The sequence below is a fragment of the Buceros rhinoceros genome, unplaced genomic scaffold, assembly GCF_000710305.1.
Source record: "Buceros rhinoceros silvestris isolate BGI_N320 unplaced genomic scaffold, ASM71030v1 scaffold32007, whole genome shotgun sequence".
Classification (NCBI taxonomy): Eukaryota; Metazoa; Chordata; class Aves; order Bucerotiformes; family Bucerotidae; genus Buceros; species Buceros rhinoceros.
The window spans coordinates 41,764-55,664 of NW_010424481.1; the positions used below are offsets into that span (position 1 = coordinate 41,764).

General features: G+C 41.4%; 1 protein-coding gene across 1 annotated transcript in view; it reads right to left on the bottom strand.

Annotated features, from left to right (window-relative positions):
- Window positions 1-13,001, bottom strand: part of VPRBP (Vpr (HIV-1) binding protein) — a 46,464-nt gene extending 33,463 nt beyond the window's left edge. The window contains exons 1-8 of the mRNA XM_010140820.1: window positions 12,882-13,001; window positions 8,158-8,234; window positions 7,381-7,454; window positions 6,330-6,443; window positions 4,102-4,239; window positions 2,661-3,164; window positions 1,376-1,477; window positions 275-433 (exon numbers count right to left, since the gene is read on the bottom strand). Coding sequence (XP_010139122.1) covers window positions 275-433; window positions 1,376-1,477; window positions 2,661-3,164; window positions 4,102-4,239; window positions 6,330-6,443; window positions 7,381-7,454; window positions 8,158-8,234; window positions 12,882-12,991 — 1,278 coding nt within the window. The 5' untranslated portion in view covers window positions 12,992-13,001. The remainder of the gene's footprint in view (window positions 1-274; window positions 434-1,375; window positions 1,478-2,660; window positions 3,165-4,101; window positions 4,240-6,329; window positions 6,444-7,380; window positions 7,455-8,157; window positions 8,235-12,881) is intronic.
- Window positions 13,002-13,901: the final 900 nt, after the last annotated feature.

A 13,901-nucleotide genomic window follows, 5' to 3' on the forward strand; every position in this document is an offset into this window, starting at 1 on the left:
AGAGTGAATAATAGGATGAAAAGGGTGATGAAAGTATAGAGACAATGCTGACAAGACAAGTCTTCAGTTAATTTCCTATGAGCTGAAATTCACACCCTTGAAAGAAAAGCCTCAAATACACCATTATTATATATTTCCTATTGCCTCTGCACCAAAGTCGTCTATATACATTTGCTTTTTAGCTTAGCAGAAGTTTATTCACTGTTTGAACACAGGTGGAAACACTAAGAAACAACAGGAATCACCGCAGTTCCAGTAAAAGAATGCCTCTTACCCTCTCCATGGCATCTTGGTTGTAAGACAAATAATATAAGCACATGGAGACCCCTGTTGCTGCCATGGAAGGACGAGGAATCTCCAGCAACTTTTGCACTCCTCCATGAGCAACAAACTCCGTTGCAAACTTGTTGTGCAGCAGCAACGATGCCAAATGCTAAGGAAGGATAAAAGTAGGTTAGGTTGGAATTCTTCAAACTGTCATCAATGCCATCCCTCACCCCACAGAAAAACAGACAGCAGGAAAAAAAAGCACTCCTTGCTTTGTCCCCCTTATTTCCTCTTCCTGTTAAAGCAGAAGTGTGCAGCTGCACTGAAGATTATTACGCACTATTCTGTTACCAACACCTTCAGAGGAAACACTAAGAACCATTGTAAACCCCACCCCACTGCCAACTTAGGTAACCTACACCTTGTGCAGGAACGCTGCTCCTTGGAAAAAAACTTCCAGATGAATGACAATGAAATGAGAGAAAGATGATACTGGAGGATCAGAGGCAGAGGAGCCACTGTGAAAGAGGGAAAGGACACACAGAAAAATGTAACTTGTGCCGCTGCGCTGCAGCTTTGGCTTGAGTAAGGTTATTTTGTGAGGTTTTGTACCTTGGGGAGGTAACTTTAAAGACTACTCACACAAAAAATATTGTATTTCAAACATAAAGCTCAAAGATGTCATGCTGGGGCTTCTGTGAATAAGATGCTTTCTCACCACTCACAAATGCCCCATGACAGGCAGCGGGACAACTCAGCAATGCCATCTAAGGGCAGCAGAGACACAAGCATTTGACAGAAAAAGCAATTTTTAGCATCTTCAGATAGGTAGATCGTAGGTGAAATTAATGGCACTTCCTGCACAATTAGGATCTTTTTATTCCCTCTGCCCTTTTTTTTTGTTTTTTTTTTTTAAATTCTCGAGAGTTATAAAAACAAAACCACAAGGCATTCAAGTTGAGTGAAAGCCAATTCCAAGCCCAGGAAGTCCTGCAAGATACACAGCCCTCAAGAAAGTGAGCACCTGCTTTTGACACATGCAGCAGACATACAGTCAATGCTTTTACAAAGTTTATGGCACATATTAGGCGTTATGAAAGTAATTTACCTTAAGGGCTTCAAAAGTGAGCAGCACATCATTGGTTCGCTTCAAATCGATGTAGTACATCATCAGCTCCCTTGATCCCAGTTGCATAAAGATGGGTAGCAGCTGAGAAAAATAAAAATGGGAGACGAGCTGAACATTTCACAGGAAATACAAGGTCTGCTTTGGTTTTTACTCTCTCAAACCCCCGATCTTCCCTTATTAGCAGATACCTGTTAAGAGAGGTCAGTGGTAACCAGCTCCATCCATAGGAAGCAATAAAGGTTAACAGACCTCTTGTAATACATCTGCTGACTGCAGCAAGGTGCATGACAGCTGCCACACGGAAACCTTAAGACTCTCCTTCAAGTGCGGCTAAGGCAAGTCCACACAGATACCCTGGAGATGGGTTCCACTTTCCATCTGTGCAAAGACAACTACCCAATTGAACAGAAAAAACAGGAGAGCAGGGCAACACACCAAAACTCTTCGTATAATTCTTTGTCTAACAGCCTTATAGTATTAATTCCTATTTTTATATCCTATTATTGCTGGCATATGAAGTGATCCAGTCAGCATGCAGGATATTCGGGGGATAATGCTTTCTTTGGCTCTCACAGCAGCAAGGCACACATATGCACGCACACGTGAAGTACATTACAAAGCAAAACTGCTGCTTTGTTTTATTTCAAACTAAGTTAAACTACCTAAAATAGATGTGACAGAAAATAAAGGTGGCCTGCAGACCTACACTAACTTGAGTTGTATGGTTAAAAAAAAGGGGAAAAAGGAAACACACTTTGGTAAATCCAACAGTGACTAACTACTTCAGCCACGTAAGCAACTACAGCTCTGAAAAGCACCTGCATAACATGGGCACTGCCACTTCTCATCAGGACTACTGCAGAGGTTACACAAACCAGTCCACACAGTATTTCAAGTTCATTATTTCCTCAGGCTTTAAATCGCATCCCCCAGAGGGAAAACGTCTGTATTTCAAACAAAGTGACTTGCCCTGCGTCATGTAAACAATCAGCAAATTTAACAGTAACCAGGAACAAGATTCGTAGTGCCATGTTCCAACTACTAGACCACATATCTGCTAGGTTCAGGTTTGAGTTACCCACCAAGAAATACTCAAATTCATGACTTCACCAAAACAGCTCAGGAAAGGTTACTGATCGCAGTCATATCAGGACATGTCAGAGAGCGATACAACAGTTCTACAAATTTTTCCCCACAGCACCACTCATAGCTTTGTCAGGAGAATTCAAGCACAGAGTGCTTCCTCCCACCTTCATGTGCTCACCTCTTGGTACTCCCCTAAGGGAGTCAGGTACTGAAGAATTAGCCTCTGCTCTATGGCAGGAGTCAAGGGGTAAAGTGTATAATTAGTCCCAATCACCCACGGCGACATTTCTGACCAGCTGCTGTTGGACAGTTCAACAAACATCCGCTCTGGTTCTGAAGAGGAGAAGCCCAACTTTTGCTTGGCTTTCCGGAAGCCGTCTCTTTCATGCTGTTTCCCTGATTTGTTTTTTTTCAGTCCTCCATCATCTAGCTTGGTAGCAGAGTTTACTCTGCTGCTGGTCTTGTGACTTGAATCAAGATGAAAGGAGATCTCCATATCACCAGAGACTTCCTCTTGCTCTCCATCTACTGCCATCTCTCCATAATCCATATCCACAGCCTCCTCATCTAGAGGTAGCAGAGGATCTGATGGCACTTTCCGAGGACTGGGACGCTTGTTTTCCTGTTTGGTGGTCATTTCAGTAACCTGCAACTCTCGTAGCCGTCGAAGCACCAAAGCCACCTGTTTCAGAAGAGAATCGTATATGAGAACACACTTCTTGCTTTGATTGTGCAACTCACATCAGCTGTATTTTTTGCTCTTGTCGTACAACCAGCTTCACAGCATGAAGTGTCAAGTACACGGTGGTGTACATTTGCCCAGAGAAATAATGATTTCAATGTGAGGAAGAAAACTCCAATCCTTTTTGCTGCAGCTACTGTCATTCTAAAATATTAGTACTTAGTCCCCTGCATGAAGTGGCTTGTAAGTGGCCATCAAGAGTTTTACGGTTGCTACAGAACTACACTGCAGCTTACGCCACCCTTCCATCACCTCAGCCTGGCCTAGAATAAATGCAACATTCTCTTTCGAAGCAGCAGCTTTGATAAATTGCAGTTCCACAAAACCTAAGGTCACGCTTCTATTTTTAAAGCCTTATCTATGCAAGAATTACTATTCAACCACGCTTCCACCACACAGTGAACATACACCAGGAGATAAATTTGCCTATCCTACCTTCTCCCAAAAGCCATCTCAATTGCTGATGTACTACATACAAAATCAGCACTAATGTGGTGAAAGGTTTAGAATAGAGGAGAACGCAATTTCATATTAAGTTGCCCCCATGTTTTAAAATCTGTCTGGTACACAAATCATGACACGCAATAGTTACAGACATAAAGCTTCTGAACAGTTTCTTTAAGGAAGCTGTGAATGAGTCATATTAAAGAGTATAGTATTTGCTTTATTAGCTTTCCATTGGCCTTTTTACCACAGCAAAAGCAGGCTGCACGTCACTGCCTCAGGAAATGGTCATCGCAAATGCATGATCAGGAAAGGATGGAACGCATGAGCTACTGATTTACAGATATTACTACAGCCACAGTGAATACACGGTAACTGTAATATAACCGTACAGTTAATACATGGTAAAGGAAAGTGATTGAGAGATCCTTACCAACTGTGAGTTCTCATCCCTGTAATTTGCAGCAATATCTTGGTTTTCCATTGCTCCTCCTAATAGCCCCGTTGCATATGTCCTTAGTGGCTGATCAGCCTCTCGTGCCCACTTAAAGAGATTTTCAACTATGCCTTCCTAAAATGAAGGAAATAAGAAAGCAGTTCCAACAGTTATTTTTCATTTTTAACTTCTCAGTCCCAGTGAAAGCATCTGCTGGTAACAATTCTCCCCATCTCTAGTAAGGACCAGGCTGGATTTCCTACCAATCATGTAACGAATCAAAAATATCTGGAACAAAAAAACAAAACAGCCAACAACAAAAACCAAAACAACACAAAACAAAACACTCTAGCATTTTAAGCTGCATAAAACTATTCCCAGGCATCAGACATTTGGAACCAGAATCTGCACACCTGCAAAATTTTTATGAAGTGGGGAGGCAACCTACTGCCCAGGAAGTGGCAAAGCACTACAGATATAAATTGAGGAGTTGAAACATTGAGCCCAAAGCTCCTGTGAAATCACCAATATAAATCTCTAGCAATTTAGTGGATTTCAAAGAAGTCGTGTTGAACTTACACCAAGTAGAACAGAATTTGGCTAGATTTCTTCCATTTCACTAAAAGCTTATGAGGGCCAAACTGAAAAGTCACTTAAATAAGCAAGCTGCCTGGTGCCAGGCAGAGGAGCTCTTTACACTAATGACCACTCACCAACCAGCAGAACAATTCTCAACACAGACAGAAATCCATCTTGTCTGGAGAAGAGAGAAACGTGTGCAAGTACATCGATCTGCACATATGAAAATCTTCATGTGAAATATGGTTAATCCTTTCAATAGTAACAAAATCAGCAGCGTTTGAACACAGCCTGCCAGGCCAGTTTTCTTAACAAGGCTGGCTAAGTTAAAACAGTCGATTAAAAAGACAACGGTTTAGAATGACAGATTGATTTTCTTCCTCTGGAACACTACTGGATTTTCAAACATCACACCACATCATTACTGAGACAGGAATCTTGCACGTAATTTGAATCATAGATACAATACCACAAAGGATTGGTTAAAAGTAATAGTGAATAGTCCTACATGTCCATTAGAACTCAGCTGACAGATTTTTAGAGTTGCCTGTTCTATATTTAAAGAAAATAGCTTTATTATTTCAATGCTCTTATGTCATTAAAAAATCCCAGAAAAATCACTGGGATGTGGAAACTCTTGCCCAGCAGAGGGCCCCTAGGTGGCCAGTACAGCACCTCTCCCCTTAGGCCCTGAGCTACCCTACAGCCTCCCGCACTCAATACATTCACGAGTCAAAAAGTAAGAAAATCTTTAAGTGCAAAACTTAATTTAAAAATTTAATTTCCATTTCTAGAGAGATTTGGTCTCTGAAAAAAGCTGTATCCTCCACAAATGGGGACTACGGTTTTGCTTTATTTTTTTATTCTATCAAAGCCTCACAGCCTTAGTCTTTGGATAGATAAAAGATCTCAAATTGAATTTGATCCTTCACAAACGAAGCACATCATTCATTCCTTTTATCACGCTTTAGAGTTCACATCCATATCTCCAATAGTAAAGAAATTAATTTAGAACTTTTATATAAAGCACTACCTGATTTCCAAACTTCAGAAAAACATTACATGAGTTTTTTACAGATGAGGAACTGTGGCTCCAGAGTGAAATCAGCTTTCGCCTCACTTTCACCACTCTGTGCATTCCTTCAGAAAACCATTTGTCAACATACAGAAGCCTGATTCAGCCGTCCATCACAGCTCCAGATAATCCCCACAAAGCATGTGGATTTTAGACCGCTTAGTTAAAGTATGACTTGCTTATCACTCAGCTCTAACAAAGCTATCGCTCTGCTGTAGCTGGGATTACTGGGCACAGCTCCTGCTGCAAGTACTCACGGTCTATACCGCCTGCTCCATACACAGGTCTACAAAATAACAATGCAAATTATAACACTTCCCAAAACATTACATTAAGTTTCTGATCCTGTGCTTGGATCAGTCCTGTTATACCTTAAAAGCTGCAAAATGCTAAAGATTTGATCAGTTGAACAAGCCAAGATCAAGAAGCCCCAATTCATTAGCAAGACTGAATAGATTGTCTCCTAGAGACAGGATTTCAGCGTGGCTTTTTATTGGTTTCTCCTACGAGAAGGACAGTTGGAGTACATAATACACCAAGCTTAAAAACTCAGCCTTAGTACAGAAGGTACCTTCTCCTGGAAGACCACAGCTGTTTCCAGTCCCGGCATGATATCCAGAAGAAGTCGGCAGGCAGCAGTGTTTAATGGTGGTTCTCTGCTTGTCATCACGTAAGCATTCACTAGCTAGAGAAGATCACGAACAGCATTGGTTTGAAGTTCTCCTCTGACCAAAACTGGTGCAGTGAAACCCTTACAACTCCCACAGCAGCAAAACGATAAAGTAGAAACGTCAGCATGCAAGTCCTGGATCTCAGGATGACTGGCCTTTAACCTGCTCCCTCCAGTGCCTCAAAAGCTGAAATTACCTCCTAGAGAAACAGAATCCCTTCTGATCTGCTGTTCACTATCTTGAAGAGATTTGTAAGACAAGTGCCTAAAAAAATTGCAGTTCAGTAAACACAAAAAGGTAACAGCTAAAAAAAGTCAACGTAAAAAATTGCACATTTTTAATGGCACCTGTTTGCTTAACCTTGCAGTTAACAACAGAAAAGCTACATGCGAGCAATCCATCAGAACCCTTACAGCAATATGTACCAATACAGGCACTTGCAGGGATGTGAGAGTAACAAAGATTCCAGCTATTAACTCATGTTAGAGCATGGTGATGCAAGAGGAAGGCCAGGCTCTTGCCTCCTCATTTTCCATCTCAGTCTTCTAGAGCTGACATACTCCGCGTAACCCAGCATTTCCAAGCATCCAGAGACAAGGGAATGGAATTAGTGATATTAATTTCCATTTCAGAAATTAATTATACTTTTAAACTTGTAATAGAGGAGCTTTATTTAAAGAGACTGATAAATATTGAGAAGAACTAATTCAATTGTTTACACATATTTCAGCACTCCTGAACAGCTCACGAACTCCCCTTTCCTTGAGTCACTTCACCAGCGGCAAATGAGTTGCACTTAAACCTATTTTAAAAACCACTGCTATGGACAAGATAGTCTGGATGACAGTAAAATAAATATTGAACAAGTACTGAGGTCAACCAGCACAAAGTAAACAAAAGCCATAAGAAGGTGTTGGGAATTGACAGATATGGTTCTCAGAGCAAACCTACTGCATTCATGAAATCATCATTCTTGAAGAGGATCCTCAGTAAGTGACCAAGCATGCACTCTGGGTCTGCTCGACCTGTGGGAGAAATGGGAAAAAACTTAAACACCTACCTCAAGATTAATACTGCTATACTCAAACTGACTGTGGAATGCTCTAACTTGCAGGACCTTTCTCAGAAGAAAAATTACAGAAGAAATAATAAGAATTATTCACCAACTTATTTTTTCTAGTAGGCATTACCTCCCTAGAATGCCTACTAGTCAGCACGACGCATTTGAGCAGTCCAATAGTATTGGACTGGGATTTTTGTAGACAGTGAAGATGCAGATGCCAGGCAGTTCCAGTACCTTGGAAATAAGTACTCTCCAAAAAAAAAAAAAAAACAAACAACCTAAGGATAACAAGATAGAAAGCATGAACGGCTGAATGTAACTATTCTAAAGCACTGCACTTAACAGCAAATTCAGGATAATCTGAGACAGAATGTCTTCCCTGTCCATCTAACACCTTCACGTTAACTACAACCTCTTAACACTATCATACCCTTATGTCATAGATCAGCCTCGGATACACTCTTCCAAAACTCTACCCAGGCCTCAAAATCTTGCAGCAAATGTCAAAACTGCCAGATACCAGCACTACAGAGCACAATTACCCAGGATCAGACCTTGATCACCAGTGGGCACATGCAGCCTAAAAATTGCTTACTCTTCCATATGAATTGCCAGGTATCCATTGCGACAGAGCTGATGCTGACAAAACCATGAGGACACCTTACCTGGGTGACGGTCATCGAATGGATCCGGATCCCCTTTGCGGTACTCTTCAGTCTCCTTCTCAATCAGCTCAGACATTCTGCAGAAGGAATGATACCAAATGAGCAGAATTCGTACTTGGTCTTCTCCTAACGTGCAGCTCCTCACAGTGTCTGTCAAAGCACTACAAAACAGCTCAACTTTCATTTGAACAGCATTGAGTGCCACCAGAGGACTTCAGACTGTTCACAGTGGAGGGCTGAGAAAAGAGATTTACCTCTAATATCCCATCTGTGCTCCAAAACACACTGACCCATATCGACACCCCAGCAATGCATAAGCACGACACTCTGGAGGGCAAACACCTTTTACTTACTCATATTAGAGACCTCATGATATTCTACAACACTGTAAAGAGCTAGAGCTAACAAAAGGGCGTCAGTAGTCCTTCTCACCATCACATAGTCTTTCATTTCCAGTAAATAGGTGACTTACACCTCCTCCCTATTTAGCCTGTGCAGGGGCAGCTGCTCAAACTGCCTACACATTTTTTTTGTTATTTTTGCATACTAAATTTTAATAATATTGTGCAATAATACAGATATTTTTGAAAGTGTGGTGTAATCTCTGTTTAGCTTATCCCTACAGCTCCATCAAAGCTCAACTTTTTAGCATGTGTCAGTTACTGCAATGGATAAGACAAGGAGAAACTCAGCCACAGTTCTCCAAGTGCAGGATATGCTCCTCCATATCAGAAAAAGAGAGATAGTTGTTTTGAAGCTATGCCTTCCCCTAAATTGAGATGCAGTCTCAGCAGCCGCAAGACATCCTATGCTCTAACTCATTTAGAATGAGCAGTAAGAGAATGAATTATTATTATTATTTAAACAAAATCAAGAAGGGGGAGATCATCTCATGGCCAAGCAATAAATAATTCCATAGTCATCCACTGTCTTTCTCCATGAAGTGTTACAGTAGAAATAACATGCAGTTTGAGGCAAAATAAAGAGCAGTATTCAAAAAAACATTAGCAAATTAAATCTTATTTCCTTGGTATAACGTCTCATTCCCTCCTCTCTACTGAGGTCTAGAGCAGGGTGCAGAATTTATGTGCAGTACAGCATTTTAAAACAAGGTCTTAATACTGCAGGGCAGTGAGCCAGGCAGAGAAGGGAGAACTGCTGGAAGGCTGCAGTATTCCCTCGAAAAATATTTCTTTTGCAGGGGATTTTCCTTTCAGAATGGCACTGGCTTCTACTCCATTCCTGTTACTTTCCAGAAAATACCCTGTGTTCCCAGGGACAATTAGAGGCAAAAATGTACTTAATCCTGCCTCTGTGAGCTACATGGACTTGCCGGTATGACAGAGGAGGACGTTACGAAGCCTGCCCAGACTGTAGAAGCAGAAAATAAGCTCATCAGCAACGAGCAGAGAACTTTCCTGCTTGTCTCTGATCCGACAATTCTTTCAGCAAACTGTTTATCCTGTAGAGTTCTAATATTTACTTTTAGTAAGCCTAAATGTGAAGAGATGTAACTTGTTTCCCTTGATAACAGGTGGCACAGCTTGAGCTCTCCTGAATTTCTGGCAAAAGCAAGTTACTTAAATACACCACTGCCAGCTTCTCAGTTTTTTCCATGAGAACTAATAGCTTGAGGAGTGCCTGCTGAGACACAACTGGGACAAATGGGGAGCTGCACCCTAGACTTGTCAGATCTTTTTAGGTGATAATCAGCATTTTGATCATGTGCCAGACAGCACAGACACGCAGCATGGAAAGTGAGCACAACATTCTCATCAGTCCATCCTGCTTAGGGAGGCAGCCAAACTGCATGCCAGCTGGAGCTGCCAAGTGGTTTCAGGGCCGAAAACATTGTCACAGCCTAGATGAAACAGGCACGTGAATCACCAATTATGGGGGGTTTTGAGACAATTAGTCACAACTGTTTGAGCAAAATAAAACAGCACTACCTCCTTAAAACTAACTTTCAAACTGAAAAAAAAAGTCAAGCTTGCTTACAATGCCCTTCTTCTAACTAATGTATACAAAGGTGGTTTGTGACGTGACTTGGCAGAATCTCTAGATCAACAGCTTCATCAATTCTCAGTTGAAGCAACAGGAACAGGAGAGTCAGATTACCAACAAAGCTCATTCCTGCCTCATAACATAGGCAGGTGTCACACAGGGCTTTAACAAAAACCAATTCACAAAACCACTGAACTTTTATGCAGGTTTCAAGATTTCCTTCATTCACTTGGCATTTTATCAGTTCTCTAACCACTTCAGAGCTTGCAGACAAGATCTAGGTTTCACATGGGCACAGCAGTTCTTTCCCTTCACTTCTGACTACTTTTTTTTTCCTCTTTACAATCACCTTTGGGAAGGTAATCAGACCCTCATTTTCACTTGCCACAAACTGAGCTCACCTTGGGGGCGGGGGAGGAAGGGGCAGTGGTATACATAAAAGTGTGTCAACTTTGCAAGACTCCCAGGGATCTAGATGGCATAAAATAAAGCCATTCTAATATTGCTCTGTGCCATCATTTAGCATTAATGACTGACCTGAGCCTTTACAACTGATTGCAACAGCACAAGATGCTCTTGGATCCCACACCACACCATGCTTGGTTTGTGGAGATGAAGTATGATGTTAAGATGCTGACTTATTCCCTTTATGAGAGAGGCTTCTGGAACGTGGTGAAGTATCTGACTCCAGGATTTACCAGAATGGTTGAACATTGACTTGCATCCAGACTACGAACTAATGCTTTTGCAGGATCATTTCAATTTCCAGTATTTTTGAAAACTGTATATATTCAGTATCAGTTGTTTGCTGACATGCTTTCCAGCAATTTCTTCAAAATCTTCTGACGCTCCAGAGTTCATAAATCTAGAAAACTAGCTTACTTGGAAGTGACAATTCAGCCGTGGCCAATAAACCACACTGTTGTTTTTCTTGTCTTATTGCTATTGTAACGCTCACTACTGCACTCTCACATATGCTGCCTCAGCATCACATTTCACGGACCCCAATCCACACAGGGAAGTTTTCTTTTGTTTAGCTCAGAAGGTGGAAGGAAGCAGGAAAATGTCACTCATCAACAAGCATGACCACAGCTTCCTCTGCCTTAAGTCTAAACAGTAAGCAAGACATTACCCTGCCTCAGGACACCAGCTAACACAATCTCCAGTCAGTGAAGATTCCTAGCACCTCTTCCAGCAATTTTTTTTTTACACCTGTGCTGTATCTAAACCCCTCTAGTCCAGACAGACACACGGTTCCCCTTGATACTTGAAGTACTGCAAATCCAGCTTCTGCCAGAGCCAGTAGAGCCCCTTGTATCTACTTTAAACAAACCTGTATTATCTCCACAAAAGCCAAAATACCCAAGCTTTTGCCATCCATAACCACTCTGCCTGCTGCACAGAAACCTTGGAGAACCAAAAGAGTTACCGGACTTGTCTGGGCATAAACAATGTAAGGAATTCCAGGCACTGAGGGGGAGCAAGAAGTGCCAGACTGCTACAAACACCAGAAAAGACAGGTTTAACTCAAATGTCTTTCAATTTCTTGGAATATAGTAAATTTCTGATGTTTATGATTGCAAGAAAAAGCCCTGAAATAGCACGTTTCCTTCAAGACATGTCCAAAACATGTCACATGACTTTCAAGAGCCCTGCTCATTTTCAAGTGTTTAGGATTGGCTTTCTGCTGCTCAACTTCCTCTTCTGTGCTGCTATTTTAAAAACATAGTAAGAACAGCAAAAAAGTTGTGGCCACTAGGTGAGGCATGGCACAGTATCTGTGCCAAAAAGCTCTACCAGATTCCTGTTACTTTCACCTCAGGCCAGGTCAGAATATGTGCACTGACTTGTCTTACCCAACAAGGCAGAGCAGTGCAGTACAGAAACCTGGATTGCTCTTAACATATGAGAGCACTCTGTGTATTCTGCATACACTAGGCAGGCCACAGGTCTGCCACCAGGAGCACAGGGAACAATTCGGTGGAATTTCTATCAATCTGTTAAAGAAGAGTCATATCAGCTTATCTGAGTAAGGCCTGGCTTAGGAAATCACAGATGCAATTGGTAATTCAAACGTTTCTCTTGTAATAGAAGATGTCTTTTAATTAATGGTGTCACTAGTACCTGCACATCTCTTAGAACTAATTTATTTGTCCAGGGAACAGTTTTCCTTACACATACAATACAATGACAGTCAATCAACATCCAGTTTAAGGAAAAATTAATCAAGTTATAAAAATTCATTTTAAACAAGCCCTACGAGCTTCAGTAAAATCTTCTCAGTATAATCCCCTTGATTCATCTAAGGAGTCACTCTCATCCTTTCATTTAATCTGAGCAATGTTACTACAATCATAAACCCCACATGACCACTCTGATGGAACAACATTCTCATAGCTTTCAACCTTGATCAACGTTTACAAGCCTCAGGTGAAGATACCAAAGTTATTTCAATTATTTAATGATTCCCCTGACTTCTACTGTTTCAGAAAATTAAATTCATGTTTTAGAGACAGTCTGTGTAAGATCTTTGCAATATAAATTTCTCAGCAAAATCTGTGTGTATTTAAATACCACAGTTATAGTTCAGCTTCCAGACCAAGAAAACTAATTATCAGCAGGTAATCAGGTACATAAAAACGTCAAGCAAAAACATGGGAAAAGCTGCTGTCAAGTAACTTCAGATATTCAGATTAAGGAATTTATTAAATAAACCTTACCTGGTGAGAATCGGGACCATGTCTTGCCCGCTGCCATGTTCTTTCTCCCATTGCTCAAGCAAAGCAGTGAGCTCAGCCTTGGAGTCCACATGCCCAGATCCTGAAGTCATGGCTTAGCCTAAGGCAGAGGTAACAAGGGGGAAAAAATAAAAAGGCAGAAGAATGAGCAAGAAATCCCACACAGCTTTCCTATATTCATTGAAATAATCTAAATCAAAGATTACAAGTAATTTGTAAGAGACAAGAAAACACTCAGCAACAAGGAGTGAGAAAGAGAAGATTAAGTAACAGAACACCGCTGAACTTCACTTTCAAAGTTGGAAGTTTCTTTTTGGTCCTTTGCCTGAAGAATAAAGAGCATGTGCACGTTCTGAATACAAGTCTTGACTGGTGTATGACGACCCAGCCCTGACCACGATGGGAAGTATGCACATCTAACCACACATGTGCTCAGTACTGAAGCTTTCTAAAACTCTGCCTCAAATCCATGAGCAGACTTGAGTTAGTCCTTTGCTGCTGCTCAGGGATTTACTCAAGAAACAACAAAGCTGGGGCGGCAAGATTATAATCAGTGTCATCAATCCAGTTTAACACCCTCCAGACAGCAGTAAAAGTGCCAAGAATCATATTAGCTTCACACTGCCAGGGAGGCAGAAGACAGCAGCACTGAGCAGCTGCGGACAGTGGAAGGAGCACCAAGAAAGTGGTAAGTAGGAAACAGAGCCGGTCACCACATCACTACTTGTTCAAGGTTTCCAAGAAGTCAGTGCCTCTGGAAAGAAGGAAGAACGATCACAGGAGCAATCCTGTGCCATCCAATCCAATGTGTGCAATCCAGCTGCACTGGAGCAATCACTTCAGGTTTATCAGCCTTTACATGCAAGACAGCAGCTGATGGAAGATTCATCTTTCCATCCTCAAAAATGAGATCCTCCTACAGTACTGAGTGACTTGTTAAGGTGCCATTTAATTAAGAGAACTATCGCTAGATTCTTTTTAAGCCTCTAAATTTCCAGGCGT